This window comes from Engraulis encrasicolus, chromosome 3 (assembly GCF_034702125.1).
Source record: "Engraulis encrasicolus isolate BLACKSEA-1 chromosome 3, IST_EnEncr_1.0, whole genome shotgun sequence".
In the NCBI taxonomy this organism is placed as follows: domain Eukaryota; kingdom Metazoa; phylum Chordata; class Actinopteri; order Clupeiformes; family Engraulidae; genus Engraulis; species Engraulis encrasicolus.
The window spans coordinates 13,723,074-13,749,021 of NC_085859.1; the positions used below are offsets into that span (position 1 = coordinate 13,723,074).

At 40.5% G+C, this 25,948-nt stretch overlaps 1 protein-coding gene across 1 annotated transcript; it reads left to right on the forward strand.

Moving 5' to 3' along the window:
* The first annotated feature begins 374 nt into the window (after positions 1-374).
* hsd17b4 (hydroxysteroid (17-beta) dehydrogenase 4) lies at positions 375-25,660 on the forward strand. The gene is made up of 24 exons (XM_063194803.1): positions 375-570; positions 1,679-1,732; positions 2,615-2,722; positions 5,528-5,587; positions 5,736-5,757; positions 5,928-5,974; positions 6,377-6,461; positions 6,730-6,917; positions 8,761-8,852; positions 10,203-10,227; positions 10,913-11,041; positions 11,969-12,033; positions 14,618-14,854; positions 15,333-15,384; positions 16,142-16,213; positions 16,748-16,851; positions 17,484-17,549; positions 19,895-19,964; positions 20,508-20,614; positions 21,002-21,088; positions 21,490-21,579; positions 22,092-22,230; positions 22,905-23,032; positions 24,311-25,660. Exons 1-24 carry the CDS (start codon positions 513-515, stop codon positions 24,398-24,400), a joined length of 2,175 nt encoding a protein of 724 aa, XP_063050873.1. The 5' UTR covers positions 375-512; the 3' UTR covers positions 24,401-25,660.
* The last annotated feature ends 288 nt before the right edge of the window (positions 25,661-25,948 follow it).

Consider the following 25,948-nt stretch of genomic DNA (forward strand, 5'->3'; position numbering starts at 1 on the left):
GTGGAAGTAGGCCACTGTTAGCAAGGTTATAATTGAATTAACCAACTGACAACAGTAAATATTATCAAAGAAGGTAATTAACACTGCAGACTCTGAAGTGACCTACTGCATGGCTATACACGCCTTTCCACTGACAGCATTTTAACATTAGGCTTCATGCTACTGCACAAACTGCACACAAAACACACTCGCAGTATTTAAAAACAGACTGTAGTTGCTAGTTTTTCTGTACAACAAGTATGTTGGCGCATTAGCCTATAGGGCCTGAACAAGCCATTCACCAGAGAAGTGTGCACTGTGCAGCGCCTGTCAGATGAGGCGTCCTCAGAAACACACGTCTATGGTGTCATGTGATCCATGATGTAAAGACGTTCATGAGACGTCGACTACTACACCCCCTGTCGCAAAGAAAACAGTTTCAGAAGACGCCAGTCTGAAGTGCATCATTTTTTTGTGCATGCATTCGTTTGTAAGTTCCTGTCTTAAACCAGGATTGAAGACACCGTTTGGACATGTCAGCGCCTCTGTCTTTTGATGGGAAGGTCGTGCTAGTCACCGGAGCTGGTGGAGGTAAGTTGCTGAATATTCGTAGCCTCCTTACCTACTAGCTAGCACTAGAACTACTGTTTCATCAATGGGGCACAACATTTTGCTGTCAAGTCCTTGGAACTTGCTGTCAAGTCAGCGTAGCCAGATCAAGTTTGTCCATTTTGTTTAGTGCAATGAAGTACAACCTTTATCAGTTTTGTTGAAGACAGGTTACATGACGACGAGTACTTTGTCCTGTGGCTGTGCTAATGTTAGCCAATAAGTCGGCCAAAGGTTATGCACTTCAGAGAGCTCTGTCATGATTCATGAACATGGTAGAATCAGAGAAGTTCTATCTGGGATAAAATATTTGGTAGAACTAGTAATAGAACGAAAATGTAATCGAATCAAACGTTTAGAACTAAATGGCCTCGGTTCTGAAATCACCACTGCAAAATTTGGCTCCCAAGAGTTGCAAAATACAATGTTTCCCTTGAGAGGCCAAACACTGTTACTGTGTTGCATTGTGTTGTACGAGTAGTTCAGTTCACTCACTTGTTATAACCAGTGTTGGGACAGTTACTCAAAGATTGTAACGCATTATACTGATTACATGTTACTGTCTTATCAAAGTATTCCCTGGCCTTACATTATGAATATAGTAATATTGTAATGCATTGCAATACTTCAGCATTATTTTAGTTACTCTTGCCAAAATAACTAAATATGAATCTGGCAATTTACAATATAAATCAAAGTCACGTGTGATGACTTTTTCACCTCCCATCCAGGAGGTGTTTCGGCAGCATGCAGACCAAAACGTAGCAGGTTCAAAAATAGCTTTTTTATCTGACCCATCACACTGAACATCATTAAAATCCAGGTAACAGTAAAATAGAATTACAGCAAAAAGTAATGTATGACAGTAATTAATTACTTTTTTACTGGTTACTCACACGTAGCCTAGTTTGAAACGCTGTAGATACATGATCAGTATGGGTTTTTTATTTTTTATTTTAAAAAGGCAGGTCAAAGTGTTAATAACAACCAGGATACGTGTAGCATTCACGTATTCACTAGAGATCCATGGCAGTTGGCACCCAAAATATGCAGTCTAGTAATTGTTTTCACTGCTCTTTTCTGATTCCAGGGCTTGGCCGGGAGTATGCTTTGGCTTTTGCAGAAAGAGGAGCCGCTGTAGTAGGTATGTCAATAGGTCATTTCACGTGAAAACAGACACTTTGGGACCCGACCGACACGGATTTCAATCATACTTGCTGTGGAGCAAGTTAGCACCCCAGAACTGCATTTGTGTGAATCTGACACCAATATTAAGGGAGAAACAGACTAGCAAAGGTTTACATATGAGGGTAGGACACTATGCATTCAGCCTTGATTATATCAGGCAGTGTAAGTCACAAAAGGACGTCTGAGGTATTGTCTGAAAGCTCTTTTCTGGCTCTACAACTTACTCAAACCGCATGGAATACAACAACCTTCAGAATATGAATTATGATACATTGGAAAATTAAAAATTGAATATCAAAAAAACTTGTATTTTTAAATGGCCAGTTTCCTGTCTAAACATAGCCTTTAAGGTCATAAACAACACCTGAACATGGGGTGTTTGGTTCTTTTTTGACTGAACTAGTCCTTTAACTGAACTTACTTAAACATGATTTGTAAATATTTGCCAATCTTGTCACAGTTCACTAACGTTCATTGAAATTTAGAGGTTATTTTAGGATATGTTTCCACTATACCCTTCTCTAGCACTTCCTTTTAAGACAATGTAAACAGCTGTAGGCCCACTGTACTATATAATATCAATCAGTTTATAATGCACACAACACAAATGGGCCGATATATACATGTAAGTTTAATTGCTGAGCCCTAAATGAACAACCACGTTCTAGCAGCAGTATTTGTTGTGGCATGCTGACTTCTACGTAAGTATGTTAATCACTTGATTTCAGAAGTCACAACAGGCCTGTTATACTAGCTGTAGAACGTTTTAATTAGGACAGAAATGGAGATTTTTGTAGTAAGTAGATAGTAACAGGTGTCATGTTGCTTCTCCTCCCAGTGAATGACCTTGGAGGAGATATCAAGGGAGGAGGGAAAAGTTCGGCAGCGGCTGATAAAGTTGTGGAGGAGATCAAGGCCAAGGGCGGGAAGGCCGTGGCCAACTATGGTGAGTATTTTATTGAGTGCTTTGTGTCAATATGTGGGGTCTGATCACGTGAAAAGGGCCCATTAGTCTGACAAGTAGTTTTCCAAAAAACTGTGTTGAGTGATCTTTACATGTATAGCTGTTTGTCCCTAGCCTGGGAACTCCCATACTGCCTTTAGTTCTACACAATCGTTTCGATCTGAAAGATCTCACTTATGATTAGGTCTGGTGTTAACCAGGCAAGTTTGTCCCCACACGACACGTGCAGTTAATGTCTCAGTGTTTTTATAGTCTGTGTATAACATTTGCTACGTTTACATGACACATTTAATTCAGAATGAACTCCCTTTAATTCTGAATGAAGCCTCCGCTTTGAAAACGTCATGTAAACACTTCACAATTCGGAATTAAATGAAAGATCAAAGCAAACTCGACGGAACTATTTCATTCTGAATGATTAATTCCGAATGAAAAACTGAGGTAACACTTTATAATAAGTACCCCTTTTTAAGCACAAGTTAAGCCTTAGTTAAGCCTTATTTTAACATTAGTTAACCCTTAGTGAATCACGAGTTAGTCATTATGTAAGGTGATTGAACTTTCTGCTAATCATTAGAAAACCATCATTAAAATGTCAGATAACCCTCCTTTATTTCTGAAAAAAAAAAACATTATCTCTTTGTTGTCTCCTACCACCTAACCATTAACAAGTAGTATTTGGCATGTATGGTAATGGTTTGTAAACTCTTGCTTTAGCATCAGTGAAATCTTAATTAACCCTTTTGTAATGGTTAGTGTGTGATGACTGGTAACATGGCAAACAGTAAGTTGAGGCTCATGTGACTGCCCCTCATGGATGTTTCTGGACATTAACAAATGACTTGATAATAAAGTGTTGTAATTCCTTGATTATCCATAAGCAATGCTTAACAAGTCATTTGTTAATGTGTTGTAAAGCCTTAGCAGGTTTTCACTTTAGAACAGTTCCCCAGATATACTTAAGTAATGGGTTATAAATCCTTGATAATGCTTAAGCAATGCTTAACAAGTCAATTGGTGTTGTGTTGTAAAGCCTTAACAGGTTTTCACTTTAGAACAGTTCCCCAGATATGCTTAAGTAATGGTAAATGGACTATGTGTATGTGTATGCCTCACATTCACCCTCACATTCACACAGCGGTGACCGTGGCTGCCACGCAGGGTACCACCCTGCCACCAGGAGAAACTTGGGGTTAAGTGTCTTGCTCAAGGACACAACGATGGAGACAGGCCGAGCGGGGCTCGAACCTGAAATCTTTGGGTTGCTGAACGGCTCCTCTACCATCTGAGCTACCACCGCCTCAAGCAATGAGTTGTAACTCCTTGATAATCCATAAGCAATGCTTAACAAGTCATTTGTTAATGTATTGTAAAGCCTTAACAGGTTTTCACTTTAGAACAGTTCCCCAGATATACTTAAGTAATGGGTTATAAATCCTTGATAATGCTTAAGCAATGCTTAACAAGACATTTGTTAATGTCCAGAAACATCCATGAGGGGCAGTCACATGAGCCTCAACTTACTGTTTGCCATGTTACCAGTCATCACAAAAGGGTTAATTAAGATTTCACTGATGCTAAAGCAAGAGTTTACAAACCATTACCATACATGCCTAATACGTAAGGGTTAACGTTCGGCGAGAAGGTCGCTACCGTGGAATAGCAGCACGACAGAGAGAATCTTTAGACCCCGACGCGGAGCGGAGGGGTCTTGTTCTCTCTGAAGTGCTGCTATTCCACAAAGCGACCGACTCGCCGAAAGTTAACCCGCTTATTATATGGATATACTTAAATGATTCACACATGGCGGGGACATTTCTTTAGGCCTATTTAATGTTAAGATTGTTGCTGCGCAAAACAAAACAGTGCCGTTGTGGAACACCGCTAGGCAACAGCTAGGTAGCCAGGACAACAGGTGTTGTCTATCACAGCAGCTGATTAAGTGACAAAAAAGACCGGACCCCCTGCGGAGTGATATGAAACATTCGCTTTAGCCACTGACTTGTATACAAGCCAGTGGCTTTAGCAGTGAACGTCTTGTTGCCATTGACAGCGGTAGCCAGGACAAGGGGTGCTGTCTATCACAGCAGCTGATTAGAGTCTTGTTGAAAAGTCGCTTTAGCAGTGAAAAGTCTTGTTGCCATTGACAGCGGTCTGTTATAGACCAACCCGTCCGTTATCGAAAAATAACAGACGTCCGAACGTTGGGGAGCCCCGTTGAAATGAATGGAGCATTCGACAGATGACGTCACAACCATATAATAATACTTGTTAATGGTTAGGTGGTAGGAGACAACAAAGAGATAATGTTTTTTTTTTCAGAAATAAAGGAGGGTTATCTGACATTTTAATGATGGTTTACTAATGATTAGCAGAAAGTTCAATCACCATAAACGAATCATTAATTAACAGTATGTAATAATTACCAAGAAATACATAATGACTAACTTGTGATTCACTAAGGGTTAACTAATGCTAAAATAAGGCTTGACTAAGGCTTAACTTTGCTTAGCGAACAGTTACATCAGCACACACAAACCATTTACTAACGGTAGTAGTTAATGATTAAGAAATGAGAAATAATACTTACATAATGACTAACTCGTGATTCACTAAGGGTTAACTAATGTTAAAATAAGGCTTAACTTATGCTTAAAAAGGGGTACTTATTATAAAGTGTTACCGAAAAACGTCATGTAAACGTAGCCATTGACAGAGTTGCTGCAAATTTGTTACAGTATGTCACACTTTCATCCTGTGATGAGTTTGAATATCATTACTCTGCAGATTCCGTGGAGGAGGGAGAGAAGTTGATTCAGTCAGCGCTGGAGGCTTTTGGCCGAATAGGTACTGTATGTTGGTGTACACTAGTGTTGAAATTGGAAGAAATCCAAGGCACACCTTTATTGTATCGGCTTGGTTATACTGCGTAACTTATTTAAAAGACCACACAAGATCATTTATGTTGCATAACAGCTTTTATTTCCATCGACAGATGTGGTCATAAACAATGCAGGGTGAGTACTTTTTATTTTTAAATGTAATTCACTTTCTTGAAGACATTATCTCAATTTCGACAAATATGGCCTGAAGCATGATATTCGGTCAGAATCAACAGCATATATCCATCTGTTTTTTTGTTTCTTGAAATGAGTGTTGATATTGATGTCTCTGGTTGGTGTTTTAGGATTCTCCGAGATAGATCATTTGGGAGAACCAGTGACTTGGATTGGGGTAAGTGTGACACAAAACTGCATTTGCTTTCTGCTGATTGTAAATGAAGTCATCACCTACCACACTACTATATTGACCATTGTCTTTAAGAAATCCACTGCTGTGTTGCATGCATTTACATGCATTTCCCTATTTTTTATGTATGTGGTCATCGAAGGAAGGATAACTTGAAGTCATAAGATACAATCTGTCATGAGATATTTCAAATCTCCGGATTACACCTGTGTGCTTCATTCACTTCTACAAGAGATTCTTTAAATTATATAGATAATTGAAATATGTAGATTCTAGCAGCATACTGTACATATGTACTAGTTTAGCTTCTGAAGTCATACTTGCCCATCACTGCATGTGCTGCTGCTGTGCTCTAAATAATAGTCCAAATGTGTGTGTTTCCACCAGACCTTATCCACAGAGTCCACCTCAGAGGCTCATTCCAAGTCACGCGGGCTGCATGGGACCATATGAAGAAGCAGAAGTTTGGCAGGTAGTGTAGTCCTACCTGCAGTGTGCTGAAAAAATATGTTTTGGTGTATAATGTTTGCAATGTCTTGTTTTACACACAGACACACACACACACAAACACATTATTCTGCCATTTGATAAACAGAACACCAAATATCAAACTTTTTCCTTCAATATGCAGTTGAATGAAGCTTCAAGCTAGCCTAGGTCTCATTTATGTTATAATAAATGATCTATTTATTCAATATAATATTATCTAATTGCACTATGCTTCTCCTCAATGTGTGTAGAATTATCATGACGTCCTCGGCTGCGGGCATCTACGGTAACTTTGGCCAGGCCAACTACAGCGCGGCCAAGCTGGGTATGCTGGGCCTGGCCAACACGCTGGCCATCGAGGGCCACAAGTACAACATCCACTGCAACACCATCGCCCCCACCGCAGGCTCCCGACTCACCGAGACAGTCATGCCTCCAGGTGGGTCCTACACTCTCTCAATGCTCCACATCAAAGAAAATCTTCATCAGTGATCAGTGTCCTCAGTTGTCCTCAGAGTTTTGATTGTGATGATGTGTCTACTCTACCGACCTTCATCAGGCAACTTTACAATATAGGGTAAATGGTTCAAGGGAAGTGTAAATGGCTTGCAGCCATACCTGTCAACATTTTCAATATGCTGTCCCCTTCACCAGAATTGTTTGTGTGTGTGTGTGTGCATTTGGGGGAGAATTGTGTGACGTGAAGTTTTAAATAGTTTGGCTGCAACACTATTGCCTCCACTGCATGCTCACGACACACCAAGACCACCATGCCTCCAAGAATCTCAAGTGAAGTAGCAGACCCTCTTCCATAACATTAAAGGGACACTGTGCAGGAAATGGTCAAAAAAGGTACTGCAACTATGCTGCTCATTGAAACTGTGTCGCCTATTGCCAAATTTGACCTTTTCATGATAGTTTACTAAGTAATAAAGTAATATTTTCTAGTATGGCCCAAGTACAGTCATTTTTGCAGCTAAAAATGGCTATTTCTGGAAATTCAAAATGGCGGACCATGGAGAAGATCCCCCTTTTCATGTCTGAAAAGTGCAATTTTTCCAGTCATAATGAATACTTAGAATTTCATGGTGGTGGTAAATATTCATGAAAAAGGTAACATTAGTGAATGGGCAGCATGAATTCTGGAAATAAACAACTAAAAATCTCACACAGTGTCCCTTTAAGCATTTGAGGTTTGTATTCACTTACAGTTGGAAAATGGACGTTATTTTCAATGGTATTCATAACCATAATCTTCTATATTGATAACAATAGAGCTCATACAATATCAGACAATACTACAATAGTCATATCCCAGAGATTGAGGTTGGAACATTGCGGTCTGCCCTCCAGTTTGCCTGTCGAGAGTAAATATTAGGTTTCTATCAGGAGGAATTTGTGTTAAGAAGCACATCATTTCACGGCAGTGTTTTCAAGGCACGTTTGGCTGGTGGGCAAAATAAATGAGTTGGGAAATAAGTAAATAAATTAGCATCTAAATCATGGTGGTTTAAAAAACAAAATGTGTTCTCAATATCAGTGGTGAAGTTGGGACTTTCAGTAAGATGTTTTTAGCTGGAAATTAGGAACCTTTCCACGTTGCTGTTGTAATGTGTTAGTTTATGTGATTTTTATTGTGTTGACTTTATTTCCTTAGTCGTTTGAAAGCAATTTATCTTCACAGTCTACAAAATATACAACCACCACACATTCAGTTGATGAAGGCTGTCTTGAGAGTAGCAGCACAACGGTGTCTCTTTCTCTCTGCCTTTCCGATCTTTTGTTTTATTTTCTTTTCTTTGCCCACTCTCACATACAGATCCATACTGAGTAGTTTTCAGGCTCTTTGCTGAAATGGCGCATGTTGTACACACTGACGGTCCCATTTGTCTCTGCAGAGTATCCTGATTCTCTGATTGTGTAAGAGGTTTGTCAGAGTGTCTGTCAACCTCTGCCTGCACAATTGCTCTGACTGATCACCCTCCCTCTCCCTCTGTCTTTCTTTCTTTCTTTCTTTCTTTCTTTCTTTCTTTCTTTCTTTCTTTCTTTCTTTCTTTCTTTCTTTCTTTCTTTCTTTCTTTCTTTCTTTCTTTCTTTCTTCCTTCCTTTCTTTCTTTCTTTCTTTCTTTCTCTCTATCTCTTTCTTTCTCTCTTCATTTCTCTGTTTCTGTCTCTGTTTCTGTCTCTGTTTCTTTCTCTCTTTCTGTCTCTCTTTCTTTCTCTCTCTCTCTCTCTGTCTCTCTCTCTCTCTCTCTCTCTCTCTCTCTCTCTCTCTCTCTCAGATCTGGTGGCATCTTTGAAGGCGGAGTATGTGGCACCCCTCGTCATGTGGTTGTGTCACAGTGACTGCCAAGAGAACGGAGGCTTGTTTGAGGTACGCAGTGGAGCACAGAAATGCCAGTTTAAGATGATGTCTTTCTCAGTCTCTCTCCCTTTGACTTCCATGCAGACACAAATGAAAACCTACACGGAACAATCTTAAATGTGCATATTTGTGCGCACACATGCATTATCAAGCTGAAATTATCTGTTACAAATGTATAACTATATAACTTATAACTTCAGCCAGTTTCAACATGCAGTTGTAATGCTCACACTACCCTGGACTTGTCAGTACCTGAGATTTTTTTTTTCTTTTTTCGTCAGCCTTTTCCGAGATCCTGGTCATTGTAATGGTGGAATGTGTTTGTTTACATATTATTATTATTATTATTATTTTAATTCCCATAAACATCCAAAAGGTTATGCAACATCAGCAGACAACTAGCAAACAGTGACAGCTTTTGGGAAAATATTTGGAGTATGCCTATGTTAAGATTTTTTAAAATGTAAACAAAAAGCTGCCCCCATTAGAATATCTCATATCTCGGAAAGGGCTGAGCCAAAAAATGCAGCATCACCGGGTACTGACAAGTCAAGGGTAGTGTGAGCAATACAGCAGCATATTAAAATTGGCAGAAGTGCTCCTTTAAAGGGACACTGTGTGAGATTTTTAGTTGTTTATTTCCAGAATTCATTCTGCCTATTCACTAATGTTACCTTTTTCATGAATACTTACCACCACCATCAAATTCTTAGTATTCATTATGACTCTAAAAATTGTACTTTTCATACATGAAAAGGGGGATCTTCTCCATGGTTCGCCATTTTGAATTTCCCAAAATAGCCATACACTTTCATGTAAAGATCCAATTTGGCAATAGGCAGCCCAGTTTCAATGAGCAGCATACTTGCAGTACCTTTTTTGTCCATTTCCTGCACAGTGCACAGTGTCCCTTTAAGCAGTTACATTATTATGTGGTGTCTCATGCATGTAGGAATACAGAACAGACAAGCAAACTTACAAAACTAGAATATGGGCACCTTGAGAAACATAACCATTAATGTATTCTTAACCCTTTGTGTCCTGGAGCGACATACGCTGCATTCAAGTTCTTGAAATTTGAGCTGTTTTATTACAAATGTGGGTGTTATAGCTAAATGAATATATTCTAGTGCTAAATGAATGTGCTAGCTTTTAAATGCAACTTATTTCATGTTTTTATGTGCTTCGGAGGCAGATATATTTAGGTTTTAAAAGGGAGAGGGCACCTTTTCCCAAAAAAGGCTTCGGTTAAAATGGGTTAATAGCATAGAGAGTATGCGATCGCTGATTGAGTAGATGTCATTGTGTTGTGAAAGGCTGCTAACCCACGTGACTACAGCTGTTGTTCTTCTTTGACAGGTGGGAGCTGGCTGGATTGGCAAATGTAAGTGCTACCCAGCATGCACCTGTTACTAACATGCCAGTCTGAATTCACGTGTTGCTCATCTTAAAATCGCACGCACGCACGCACGCACGCACGCACGCACACAGGCCACAATAAAATGCATGACAGAATACAAACATCAAGGAAAGAGTGAATGCCTGTATGTTGTCTGTGAAGATAACATCTAATTCCCTCATAAGAATTAGAACCAAAATTACCGTATAGAAACATGAAAGTGGAAGTTTGCAACTTGTTTTCAGTTATATTACCTTGAACTGTCATCTGATTCTGAATGTAGCCTAGTACATGAAATACCCCATTATGGGAAAAAGATGAGTTTTATTGCTTTTGCCACAGCCTGTAGTCTTGTTTACAAAATTTCAGCGCTGCCTTGGTTACCGGTAGCTTAACCAAACTGGTTTGGGGGTGTGTGTTGCTGCCCAATCACACAACTTTGCTGGAGGGCAAGAAGTTGAATAATTCTTGTTTTTTTTGGCTAAAATTGGCAATTTCGTGCATTTAGTGACTGCAGATTTAGCCGTTTCCAACATTGTGTTCTGATAATTCATGTACAACTTCCAAAATCCCAGAATGGAGACTTCATTCATGTCAACGGGAACACTGACAGACGGCAATTTTAGTGAATGAAAGAATGAATGTTGAGCCAGTGTGCTGTGTGTTTCAGTGCGGTGGGAGCGTACCCAGGGCGTCATCCTGCGGCGTGCCACCCAAGTCATGAGTCCAGAGTCGGTGCGTGACAAGTGGGAGGAGATCTGCGACTTCACCGATGCCACCAAACCTGCCAACATCCAGGGTATAAAACCAAATCCTTACCATTTAAAAAACCAAAAGACCCTATGATAACATATTGGGCTAAATATAACAAATGCAGAACAAAACATCGATATTGTACCAATCTCTGTCAAGTCTTTGCCCATCTCCCCATGAAGATTCCTTTAAAAGACTGTCAGCACTTTGAAGATCATTACTGTACCCGTTACATTAGCCTGGAAAACCAGCGCCAACTGCTGGACGGCAAAATGTTTTGCCCAATCCATTTAGGCTGGCTTATCAGGCTACTGTTACATCCCTATTAGAAGCACCATTATAAAACAGATTAAAACAATTTGCCATTCTTGGTCGTTTTGGTGTTAATGGTAGTAGGGTAGGTGAGGTCAGGTGTGATTGAAGAGCATGGTGTAGTCATACTCACACATGCATGCATGAAGTAGAGTGTAGGCTTATGTGTGTCTTAGGGAAGACAGAAACCTACTGTAGGTAATATGACAAGAAGCAATGGTGACAATGCTTCATCTGTGCTCATTCCTCTTTTCCAACTCTATCTCTTTTTTTCCTCTCCCTCCCTCTCTCTCTCTCCCTCCCCTCTTTCCTCCTCTCAAGCCCCCTGGATATGCATCACATCACATAGAGCAAGAGAGAGAGACAGAGAGAGAGACAGAGAGAGAAGGGAAGGGAAGGGAAGAGTGGAAAGCTGAACAGACAGATCTACTGTAGTGTGTGTTTCTTCAGATGAGAGGCTCTTCATTTGCATGTCTTTGTAGTGCTGCTTACCAACATCTGTGCTGGAGTGGAGGTGGGGGCCTCAGAATGCACTGCTCCCCATCATCTGCCAAATTAGCCAAGCAGCTAATTAACACCGCTCTCTGTATCTCTCTCTGCCTTCCTCCTCTCATCTCCCCTCCTTCTTCGCCTCTCGCTCCTCTGTCTTTCCCCCTCTCAGAATCTCTGCAGACCTTAGTCGACGTCCTTTCCAGGGTGGAGTCAGACACCCGTGAACCGAGTCCTGTGAGTTAACGCTAACGCACACGCACACGCACACACACACACACGCGCGCGCGATTTATTATGACTTAGAATTATAGACTAACGTCTAAGACTAAAAGTAGCCATTAGGGATGTCATTCTTCCTCCGTGCACATGGAGCTCATCCTGCGGCTGCAGGAGTCTCAGCAGATGACTAGTATTATACAGTACAGTACATCACACACACACACACACACACACACAGGCATGCTCACACACACACACACACACACAGGCATGCGCACACACACGCACGCACGCACGCACGCACGCACGCACACACGCGCACACACACACACACACACACACACACACACACACACACACACACACACACACACACACACACACACACACACACACACACACACACACACACACACAGAAAGTGGAGGAACTAAGAGATGTACCTTCTGGTACATCATTTGACTTTCTTGGAATGTAATTGTATTTTCCACTACAATCCATCAGAAGTGTCATATATTTACAAGTAGTATAACCTCTGAAGTCCAATTGGTTTAAATTGTATATTATTTGGTTCCATTTCTTAACAATGGAAATAAAAAGGGCCTGCGTAACTCATAGTGTAGTCAACTAATCCCTGAAAAAAATCTAGGTGTGGATGGTAGCAATACTCCATGATATTAAAAATAAAATGGAAAGATCCTGGGGTCTGTTCTGGGGAATAAATGTAAACACTTGAGTCAGATTTGCATGTCAAAAAATGACATTGGTCTGTTCGCCATTCTTGTTTTGCAGAAATTGTGAAAACTGTGATAAGCGGGAAAAAAGTGGCGAAGCAGAAGTCCAAATGTTGGTGATCTAGGTCACAGCATCTCAACGACAGACCCATTGAGGGTGGTCTGACTTAAAAAAAAATAGATAACCCAGTAATCTATGGTTGCACTGGACTTTGACATGTAGAAGGTAGAGGAAGAGGTCCTGGCTAGAGAAAGTAAAGTCCTTTCAGTGCATTCCTTCTGCCTTTGCGGAGAAGTGATCTCACTAATTGCTTAATTCCACTGTCTGATTACTTGTGTTGTTATTACGATGAGCTGATTCAGAAAATAGTCAGATCAAGTTCTCTTTGGGACAGGGTATGTTGGATAAGTCTTGACAGCACAATGCTGCATACATTTTAAGGTAGTTGGCATTTAATTCTTTAACCACTTGCAGATCAGTATGGTGAAATCTATGGCTGTGAAGCGAAGTTACACATCTTGATATTTCTTAGTTAAGAAAAAAAAATGCAGCAACATGTTAGAATGATTTTCCCATCTTAACCATTCATACATTCCTAACTGTCTGAGGTGACGTCTTGAGCAAATGCAGTCATTTGCTAGACCATTATTCAAATGTCTTGTTTGCTTCCAACAAGACCTTTACAGTAATTGTCACCGGGCCTGGAAAGCCTTTAATTTGTTTGTCATACCGTATCTGTGTTGCCTTAATGCTGTCATCAAACCAATTTTATTCTAAACAGACGCCTGTGTGGACCTTTTCTTGGGAAAGTGTCAAAATGTCTTGCTATTGCAATTGTAATGACTTGGTATGAAAAGAGTAAAAACACAGTAGAAAAACACACATTGGTCTGTCTTATCTGTCTTACCTTGTCATTTGTCTTTGCTCTTTAAAGAAATAGTAGTAGAAGCAATGTTTTCAGACAAAGTAAATGTACATCCGCAGTAACAAAAGCATTTAAAATGGCAAATATAGATTAAGTTTGGCAGCTCATTATCAAAAAATCTGAGTGACACCGAAAGTCAGTTTTGTATAGAGAAGTAATGAACATGTGTATGTTGAGACTACTTAATGGGAGGCTGCAAGCTAATGGTAAACTGACAAAATACACAAGCTCCATTGCATAGGCGATAAATAAATACAAATGTATAATAAAGTTTTGTCAGAGGACGCGCTCAACTTCTGGGAAAAAATGAATGTCTTTGGGTGCGAGATAAAAGGTATCAACTGAAAGAAGACATGGTGGATATGGTGGTAATCTATAAATAAATAATGAGACTTAGTTTGTGAGTGCAGATTTTTCTTCTTACAGTATAATAAATAAATGCAATACACTATTGGCATACTAATCATTACATTATTGGAAAGACATTTCATAATACTGCAAGTGATGACTTGTAATATTTTTTCATTACATTTCTGATGGACCTAAGTGGCATTCCAAGTGAAGTGTTTCCCAACTGTTCACCCTGAGTACCACCGTTAACAGTGCACACAAAGACAATGATATCTGAATACAATTGATCATACACACTAGTCTTAAAACAGGAAGGCTTGCTAACTTGCTCACTGAGAATAATCCACTGTGTATACACAGTGCAGGATTGGTTTCTTTTCAAGATACTACTCCTTATATTGCATTTCATTTTGTAGAGTTTTATGAACCAAAACCATTTTTGTCATTGAAGAAGGTGGAAATCCAAGCTTGAGAAAGTCGAGAACCCATACCACGCTTTCCTTCTGTCAATGCAGAACATGCTTGATTTGAGTATTTCACTGATCTACCTGGCAAATCCCTGCTTAACTTCTACCCCATTCCTCGTAGATGGATGCAATAGGGCAGAAGCTTCCGGAAATGACCTTCAGCTACTCCCACATCGAGTGCATTCTGTACGCTCTGGGTGTGGGCATGTCCACCAAAGAGCCCGACCACCTCAAGTTCCTGTACGAGAACCACGCCGACTTCAGCGTGCTGCCCTCCTTCGCCGTCATCCCCGCCCAGGCCTCCATGATGAGTGGAGAACTCGCCTCCGTGCCGGGCTTCAATTTTGACATGACCAGGGTGAGACATAGCCTGGGAACTCCCATACTGCCTTTAGTTCTACACAATCGTTTCGATCTAAAAGACAATTCTCACTTGTGATTAGGTCTGGTGTTAACCAGGCAAGGTGAGACATGACCTTCGCAATGAAGTTCTCATTTTTTTAAATTTAATTTTCGTCGTTTAGTGATATTGCATCTGTGAATGCATCAATGTAAATATGCCATCATTTGCAAAATGGCTACTTTCCCCTCTGTAGCCCTTAACACAAACACACTAAAAAAGTATTAAAAATAAGATAAAACATTCAAAGCCATGGGGCTTATATTATAAGAAGCTGGTTCAGGTCAGGAGTAAACCAGGTTAAGTGAAGAGGTAAATCAGGCTCTTCTATTAGATGATTTACCAGCTTCTTAGTATAGGCCCATGGTGAAAGGTGCTTGTTGTTTGTGCGCTGTTTATCAAAATGTCTGTTTGTTTGTTTGTGGGGGCACCACAGCTGCTGCACGGGGAGCAGTACCTGGAGGTTTTCAAACCGCTCCCAGCCTCAGGTGGGACATCACTCATCTCCTCTCCTCCACTGCCTTGCTCCTCTTCTCTTCCCTCTGCTAAGCTTTCATCTCCTCTTCTTTCTCGTTCCCTCCCGAGGACTGCACTGTGTGTTAATGTGTCAATGTGTCCAATAGGCTATTGTGCAGTCTTCGCTCCACACTCCGTTAACATGCTCTGCATTACATAAACAATCTAAAATCTATCAATCCCAGACAAGAGACTTTCTCACAACTTTGCCATCGTCAACACTAACAGTCTCCCACACAAGGAAGCACCTCATCTCTCACTCAGTCTTGTGTGCTTACAGTATAGGCGCGTTCCTGTTTGTTCTTTTTTCCGTCGTCTTCCTTTCTCTGGTGTTATTGAGATATTAGGATGGCTGTTGTGATATGTGATGGTTGTTTTATATCGGAGGTATGTTTTGTTTATTGAAGTCATGGAGTAGCCTATGTCATCCTTTCCCCAACTTTTTCTCTCATACCAAATATCCCATACGGGCATGATAAAAACGAGATTAAATTAGATAATCAGATTTAATTATTTTATTATTTCAAAGTCTGTAATTAATTCGATTATTATCTAGTTACATCACTAATTTTGCAATGGTGTTGTGTAGTACAGTTGTTATGCATGCTCCTACTGCTCTCCCCAGTCTATTTGGTTTCCTTCTTCCATCCTTCCCTCCCACCTCTTCCCATTGTTTCTACTTTACCCCACCACCTGAGAGAACTGACTCTCATGACAATGATTTTGCAGGAACACTCACCTCGCGGGCGTCGATTGCTGATGTTCTGGATAAAGGATCGGGCGCTGTCGTCTTGTTGGATGGTGAGTATGCATGTCACAGTGAAAGGGGCCAAGGAAATGGCCCTTTTTTCAGGATTAAAAAAGACCAGATTCACCCTTTTACCTTTCCCAAATGGCTCTGGGTTACTATAGAACAGAGGCCTGTCTACAGTATATAAAAGAGACGAAACCAAATCATGTTGGAAAGGGAAGAGGTGGATTTGGCGTGCTTGTGTGTACTATAGAGATAGGGTGTGATGTCCAAAAGTCAAAGCTGAAGCGTACTTTGTCAAAAATCTTCTGAATGTAAGAGGCGACTCCAATTTTTTTTCATTTATCCTTTATTTAGCCAGGATTGTCCCATTGAGACTACAGTCTCTTCTGCCAGGGAGTCCTGGTCGCAGTAGTAATAGTTTGTAATAATAGTATTATAGTAAATAATAGTAATAATTTGCAGTTATAACGAAACCTACTGATATGCTAGATATGAAAAAGGTATGGTAGATATAACCATATAAGAATAAGGTAGATGTGAAAACTAATATGTGTGTGTGATGTGTGGTTCCACACCCATAGTGCACACGTACAGAGAGGAGGAGCTGCTGTGCTATAACCAGTTTTCACTCTTCATCGTGGGAGCCGGGGGCTTCGGGGGACGGAGAACATCCGACAAAGCAAAGGTAGAGTCTACCATTTACTTTAGATAACTATACACGATCGCCCTTAAGATTGTATTGCCACAGTCATGCACTGAATGTTCGTTGGCTTAACGTAATCCCATTCCAAATTTGCTTCCAAAATCCTGTGCGAGACACCTTTCCTGTTTCTCTTGTTTCTCTGTCTGTCTGTCTGTCTGTCTGTCTGTCTGTCTGTCTGTCTGTCTGTCTGTCTGTCTGTCTGTCTGTCTCACTCACTCACACACCTACTGTATGCAGAAAAACACAGGTGGACGACTTAAATACCACTGCATGTCATACTCATATTATTTCTATATGCATGTGAGAAAATCATTGTCTCTTTGTGTCTGTCTGCATTTCACAGTACATGAAGGTGACTCCAATTTCTGTACAATACTGTACTCATTTTCATGCATAAAAATAAAGGTGATACCATAAAATAGTTAGTCACAAATGTGAAAATGAAACATTTTTTTTACAACAAAAGGCCTTAGTTTCCTTAAATTCAATCAGGTACTGGTATGTTAGACTGCTGCTCTATGAGAATGACCCATACGATGCTGGCGGGACTGCAGATATGGTTCTCTCAAGTCTTTAAGGTCGGTTGTTTATGATGATAACTTTTTTTTCTTCAGAGCACTGTTGATGCACCAAGCAGAACTCCAGATGCGGTGGTGACTGATGAAACCTCCAGCAATCAGGCAAGCACAACATGCACGCACGCACGCACGCACAGTCGCACACACACACAATAACACTTGCTGGAGCAGAAAAAATCCCCTCCTCATCACCGCCCCGCTCTCTATCCTATATCTCTTTGATGGCGTGAAGTTGTGAAGCAGACTGCTCGACTGACTGAGCTCTACACATTGCTCACCTCCTCACCAGATGTGTCAGAGTAGAATAGAATAGATTTGAAGAATAGGATATATTTGAATTAAATAATAAAATGGAACAGCATAAAATAGTGTAGTGTTCCTCCACTTTCTCGACTGATTGAGTTCTATTGTTCACCTTTTCACCAGATGTTATAGAATAGAATAGAATAGAAAATAATACACCATGTCCCAAATGTTTATGCACTTTTTCTCTGAAATGGGTTGCGCCTGGTCAGGGATGGTCTGTATGGGATAGGTCTATACATCTCTTCTTGGTGTTACCATGAAACGTATCACAGCTGCCCTTTCAGAACCTCAAATTTGTGCTCCAGCCATTTCCCTGCAGAGTGGCCTCTCCTCGATTGAGAAATGCTGCAGTATTGTGAACACTCAGGCCTTCCACAGCACCACCCCTACCATTATAAAGCAGGTCAGGGCAAGGGCGATGTAGGAGAGGGGCAACATTGAGTCTTCTCTTTTAAGGAACTACAAGGTGTGCAGAATTATTAGGCAGGGTATTTTGACTACATCATCCCTGTTATGCATACAGTATTGTCCAACCCCAACCTGCATCAGAAGGTTGCAGGTTTGAATCCCACCCGTCCACTCCATATCTCACGCATGGCTGAGGTGCCCTTGAGCAAGGCACTCAGCACCACACTGCTCCAGGGACTGTAACCAATACCCTGTACTGATAATAACTGGGTCATTCCACGCCAAATCAACAGGAGCCTGCGCACTTAGGTCTCAAAAAATTCTGAAAATATTACCAAGTGTACCCATGGTACTTAAGAGAAACACTGTAAATTTATTTGAATGTAAGATGTACACTCTCCGTGTTACAGCCAATTTTACTGGGGGAGGGGGGTGCCCATTTTGTTCACACTCTTTTTTTTGTCAAAGTTCACAAGCCCGTAGCTCAATAACTAAACCATGTAGGAAGCTCAAATTTGGCATGCTGGTACATAGATAGGAATAGTTTGTTGCTAAACTGTCAGTTTTGGTCTGTATGATCCTGCATCGTCATAGCATTCCCTCAAAGATGATACAAATTGTACTGGAGTTTTTGGCTGTGCTCTGTTTAGGCCTTCAGAAGACATATTTGTGCCCAACATAGCCTCTTGATTTTTTCCCCTTGTAGAGACAAGTAGGAGCACTCTCATAAAAAGCTATAAATAGAAAGGAAACCCCATCAGTGTTTCACCAGAAGACCTCACAAGTCTGACAAATCAGATTGTCCACAGATTTTTTTTTTTTTTTTTTCTTCATTCTCCATGAATTCTTCTTTTTAAAAATGCCAATGAGACTTGTCTTATGTGATGTTTTCTTTTTTAATTTCCAACCTGAACATGGGCAACATGCACATTGAGAGCAATATGTTTTCTATGCGTTTCTTCCGCTGCCATCTGCTGGTCAAAAAAAGTAACAACATGACTCTTTGTGCCTGACCTACAAGTCTCATTGGCATTTTTAAAAAGAAGACTTCATGGAGAATGAAGAAATAATAAAATAAGAATCTGTGGACAATCCCACAAGGTGTTCTGGTGCTCTGAAAATGACACCCAAAATGATTTGTCAGACTTGTGAGGTCTTCTGGTCAAACACTGATGGGGTTTCCTTTCTATTTATAGATTTTTATGGGAGTGTTTCTACTTGTATCTACAAGGGGAAAAAATCATGAGGCTATGTTGGGCACAAATATGTCTTCTGAAGGCCTAAACAGAGCAGAGCCAAAAACTCCAGTATACTTTGTATCATCTTTGAGGGAATGCTATGACGATGCAGGATCATACAGACCAAAACTGACAGTTTAGCAACAAGCTATTCCTATCTATGTACCAGCATGCCAAATTTGAGCTTCCTACATGGTTTAGTTATTGAGCAACGGGCTTGTGAACTTTGACAATAAAAGAATGTGAACAAAATTGGCACCCCCCTCCCCCAGTAAAATTGGCTGTAACACGGAGAGTATACATCTTACATTCAAATAAATTTACAGTGTTTCTCTTAAGTACCATGGGTACACTTGGTAATATTTTCAGAATTTTTTGAGACCTAAGTGCGCAGGCTCCTGTTGATTTGGCGTGGAATGACCCAACTGTCAGTTGCTTTTGATAAAAGAGTCAGCTAAGTGTATATAATGTAATGTACCGGTAATGATTTTGCAGGCAGCCCTCTACAGGCTAAGTGGCGACTGGAACCCTCTCCACATTGACCCAGACTTCGCAGCCATGGGAGGTATGTGCATCTCTTTTTTTTTTACACCCATGTCAAAAGTTGCATGTAACATGCTTACATGACAAATGACTTCTCCAAACACATGCAAGGATTTTTGATAAAGCCAGGCCTTCAGACAGTGAATCTGTACAGTAATCTCCCAGATGAATGTGTGTGGAGTAAGGAGGAACCACGTTAGTCTGGAGAGGGCCAGGTTTGAGCAGAGGTGCCCTGATGGTTAGGCAAGGCAAGGCAAGGCAAGGCAAGTTTATTTATATAGCGCATTTCATACACAGGTGCAACTCAATGTGCTTCACAAAGTTAACAAATGTAAAAGAAAGGAAACCGAGAAGAAAGACAAAAAACATTTAAAACATTAAGATAAAACATAAGGTAAAAATAATAATAAAATAAAAAATAAAATAGGTTAGGGAGCAGGGCTGGAAATCGGAGGGATGCTGGTTCGAATCCCACCTTTACAACTAGGTCATTGTGTTTGATGAAGTTGTCAGATACTAGGGGCAATGTAATGTAATGTGGTGCATTGTGTTGCATTTTTGTCAGGATTCAAAGCACCTATTCTGCATGGCCTCTGTTCCTTTGGCTTTGCGGCTCGACACGTCCTAAAACATTTTGCTGACAACGACGTCTCCAGATTCAAGGCCATCAAGGTGATTTATATATTACGCTTCAGGAATAAACAGATTTATCTGTCGGATGTTTTGCATGCTCATTGGAATGCAATGTACTGGAACATGGATGGATCAAATATGTGGAAGGGTTTTTAAAGCAGTTGTCTCCTGCAATACAAGATAAGGTCAGATAAAGATCGAAGCTACCAGTTGTAATTGCACGGAACGACATGCTTATTTTTTTATTTTTTTTTAACTTCCTGCGGCTTTTAATTTTCTCGTACTTTTCCACTCCTCAGATACCGTTATGGAGCGTATTTGGACCATGATTATCTCTTTGCTTGTGTTTCTTTCCCTCTCCTTCTCGGTTTGTCTCTGTCCCTCTTTTTTTGTCTTCTCTCTGGTTACCTTTTCATCCCGTTGCAGGTCCGCTTTGTCAAACCCGTCCTTCCAGGCCAGAGCCTACAGACGGAGATGTGGAAAGAAGGCGACAGGATCCACCTGCAGTGCAAGGTGACATTTAGAGATCATGATACAGACACATCAAAAACCAACACTCTGACTGCCACTGAATCTCAATAAGTTAGTGGCCTCTGCTAGACAAATGTAGTATAGATTACGATAGAGTTAAAATATAATGGACGAAAATATGATAACCTTGTATGGGGGGGTATTAATTAAAACAGACACTGTTCATTATACATTACAGTGTGGATTTTAATGAAGATCTAATCGAACCATATTTATGACCAACTTAGACAGAAATGTTAAATTCCAAAGGGGGTTCTTACTTTTCCCCGTTCCACTCTATCTGGCGAGTCAGGTGACTGCGCACAGCCTCCTGCAACTCTCTGACTGTCTGTCAGTTCACCACAAGTGATCTCTACGTGCCTCTACGTGTTCTGTCACTATAGGTGAAGGAAACGGGAGCCGTGGTGTTGGCCGGGGCATATGTGGATCTGCATGGAGCTGCAGAGGTCGCTCCAGGCACTGCACCTGTTGAGGTATACGCACGCACGCACGCACGCACGCACACACACACACACACACACACACACGCATTTATTATTATTATTTCTGAGGACATCCCATTTACTCCTATTATAAGAAAGCTAGTGAATTGCTAATCCCTAACCCTAACCTGTCAGTAAACAAATGTTTTCTCACTAACAACAACACAACTGAGAAAAACATATTTAATGGCCAAAATCTCTACACAACCATAACTTTCCTTGCAGAAAAGGGGAATCTGATATAGATATTTGCCTTTTCCATTCTGAATCTGTGATCTTCACGTACTGTATGTACCTCATGGGTCCACTCCATTATTCAAACTCCCGTCCGGTTCTCCCTTGTGCTTTTGGCCTCATGATGACGTCAGAAGACGTCATTCAATATCTCACAAAAGTTTTGCCAAGGCTGATAGCAGGGAAAGCGCATTGCTTTCTCCTGGAGGTGGGGCGTATGCGAAGGTCCGTTGTGACGTGTGTGTGGTGTTGGTGGTTAATGTTCTCAGGCTGAGGAGCTTCAGAGTGACTTGGTTTTTGCTGAAATTGGCCGTCGCCTGGAAACCATGGGGGCCGAGCTCGTCAAGAAGGTCAAGGCTGTGTTTCTCTGGGAGATCACCAAGGAAGGACAGACCGTTTCACAGTGGGGTTAGTCCACACACACACACACACACACACACACACACACACACACACACACACACACACACACACACACACACACACACACACACACACACACACACGACATTGGGTGATGGTGTTTAGTGCTCTGACAGGTCGTACCCATATATGGGCAAGTTGCCTATGGAGACCTAGCCAGGCCGTGCCCTCCTAGTGACGCAACAGCTTCAGCGTTGCTACTAGTCAGGTCAGGAGTCAATGCAAGTACTTTCTGAGTTCCTGCAAATACGGGAACTCCTCACACTTTGTTGGGAAGCAAACAATCATTAGCAAACCAAGGGAGGCCATTTGGGAAATGCTGTTTGGGAAATGATAATTATGCTCTTGGTCAGACCAAGTCTTGAAGAGATTTGAAAGTCGATGATAATCAGGCTAATGGAGACCAGGGATTGAGTTCGACTTGGGTCATCTCCCAACCCTTCCATGACTCTCTCTCTCTCACAATCATGTCCCGTCTTCTCTAAGCTATCATATCTAATGAACGCACAAATGGCCCAAAACAATAACAACAACAACAACAAATGATAAAAAGATGCAGATACCTCCAACCATTTTCTTCAGTACCACAGGAGAACATGTGACTAAGTTAACATTCTGATGTTGAAATCCCCTTTCTTCCTTTTCTCTGGGTCCACCAGCCATCGACCTGAAGTCACCGCCAGGAGCATTGGTGAAGGGCCCTTACAGTGGCAAAGCTGACGTCACCATCACCATCTCAGACCAGGACTTCATGGAGGTGGTACAGGGAAAAATCAACCCACAGAAGGTAGTGTATATAGTGCAGTTAGTCATTTGTTATACCGTAATAGTTCATAAAGGTTGGAGCAGGCTTCACCCACATTTTTTTCTTCTTTTAAGAGTGCTGACCAAAATAATGTAAAACTGAAAAATGAGAAAAGTTTGCACCATGCATAGGTTTCTTTACTTCGTTTCGGCGTTCTGCCTTCCTCAGTGTGCCCTAATAGTCCATAAAATTATACAAACATTTTGTATAGTTCTTAAAACTCACAGTTAGCTTTAGAGTGAGTGCGTATACATGCAGTTCAGCATCCCGAATATGAGGCATATCCCGATTATGATCATATTCGGGATAAGGTGTTTATATGAGCACAGAACGTTATATCCCAGTCTACATTCTTGGCCGTTATAGAATTCTCTTCAAAGCTTGGATACCAGCAACAGTGTTCTGTGGGAAGCCCCTGTATTCCGGATAAGGTGTTTAGCGTCAGTATCCCGCCTTCTTTCGGAATACTCCACCTAGCATATCCCGATTTCTCAGTATCCCGAATAAGGGCTTATTCGGGATACTGAAGTGTTTATATGCTCAAACGCAAATTCGGGATACTTAATATCCCGATCATATTCGGGATACTGAACTGCATGTATACGCACTCATTGTCTTGTTTGGCTGCTCTTGAGCTGTTGTGGAGCTTGAGCTCTTGAGTCTTTGCCAGTCTGGATATCCTTCGATTTATTTTCTTGGCTGTCCTTCGTTGTCTATTCCTCATGATTTAGCTTTTCAATTTAAAGATCAATTAGTTTTTTCAAGCTTTTGCACTAATTTATGCAATTGTCTCTCCAAATAACTTGTTGAATCAAAGTACACGACACAAAGCATTTTACACAATGTTTCTTCGGCTTTTGAAGAAATATCTTTAAATAAAGAACACAGAATGGCATCTGTTTTTTTCACAGAATTGATATTAAAAAAATTATAATTTATTATAATAAAAATCATGCATATTGGGTCTGTTTTTATAGGAATATTACATCTACTAGAATTGTGTGGTTAATCATGTTGGGCTGCGATAACATCCATGTTATCCAATATTTGTAAAATATTGTGTGTGTGTGTGTGCGTGCGTGCGTGCGTGCGCGCACGCATACAATAGACACAGTTTCTTGCAAAAATGATTTGGTTACTCATGTTGTACTGCTATTTTTTTGCTCATATACTGATATTTCATATGTTTTGTTTTCTTAAGTTTAAGTTTGCTAAAGTTTCAAATGACCTTTTTTGCTCTTTTTCTCTGTCGCTCTCCAGGCGTTCTTCGAAGGGAAGCTGAAGATGAAAGGCAACATCATGCTGAGCCAGAAGCTGGACAGCTTACTGAAGGACCACGCTAAACTCTGATGAATGAATGAATGAATGAATGCCTGTGGATTGACACCAGGCTTGTACGAAATTCCGAATGGAAAGAATTTCAATTCAAAATAATGCCATAATACGAACACTAGGTGGTGCAATTACCTTGAATTTCTTTGAATTTAATCTACACCACCCATTGAAAGTACATAGAACACCACTACCTAGTGTTCGTATTATAACATTACTTTAAAATTAAATTCTTTCCATTCGGAATTTCGTACAAGCCTGATGGACACACACACCCATCATCTTGCTGCTCCTGACTGGAAGGAGGGAGTCAGTCAGCAGTGTCAATACATCTTCAAGTTGTGGAGTTTCTGAACGCTGTGATATCTGTGATTATCAAACGAGATTCAAAAAAATGATCTGTTTAGAGTACGAGGGAAGACGCGATTGTTAACATAGACTACCGTAGTTGGGGTGCAGGTTCTGCAGACGACAGTCATCGTCGGAATACCTTCAATGGCACCACATGAGAAAAGAGAATAACTCAGCAGTGCCAGTGCTTGACACAATAATTAATGTCCAAAATGTTCATGTGGTCAATGTATTGTGTGCTACATAGGATGCAGAACTGAAGAACTTGTTGAAAGTGTAAAGAAATTCATTTCATACTGCACTATGTAGGAAACAGTTGAATGTTTGGGATGTTTCACTGAGAAAAAAGGTGAGGACTGAGCACTACCAATCCAAAGCAAAGCAGCACCAATCACTACTTTACTAGTGTATATCAATGAAATGAAATCAGTGCCCTTCAGTTAAATCAGTCGTCTGTGTCCATTTAGCTGAGTCATAAATAAAGACCGAGCCATACTATTAACTATTACTACTCATAATACAGTGCCTTTTCACATTTGCATTAACTTCTTTTAAGTCATTCAACACATCATAATTGCCTTTGTTTCAATATTTCAAAAGGAAAGTAATTGCATTGTGTGTGAGGTGATTATTTGTAAATGATAACGGTTTAGTGCCGTAGAGAATGAGTGTCATAGTATGAGAGGTTTTTCTTTCTGTAATATTTCCTTTAACGAAGTAGCAAAATGTCCACTGCATCTTCTATAAGAAGTTTGTATAGCTGTCTATTACCTTCTTGTTCAATTCAGTTTGTTTAATACATGCTAGCTTTTTGTACATTGATTAAAAATGGGAATTAATGTGAATATTTAATGCCATAATATTACAATACTGACATGAATCTGGCAAGGGATTCTGTTAAAAAATAAACCACATTTTTAAACCATGCTTTCATTTCATTTGTCATTTTCACATTCAAAGATTAGTCAAGTCAAGATGACAGACCATTTTCATGTTAAAAGCATAGACCCACAGCCACAATGCCTGCAATGCGGGATCAAGTTAATTTTTTATTATATCTTTACACGTATGTATATTATACAGTCCGATTTACAATCATCTTTATACTTTATAAAATTAGATTCATCTGAGTATATTCACATTTGTAAGATTGTAGGAGACAAGTACAAGAGAGGAAGGTACTGTAGGAGTGGAGAGGAGAGGAGACCACCACGT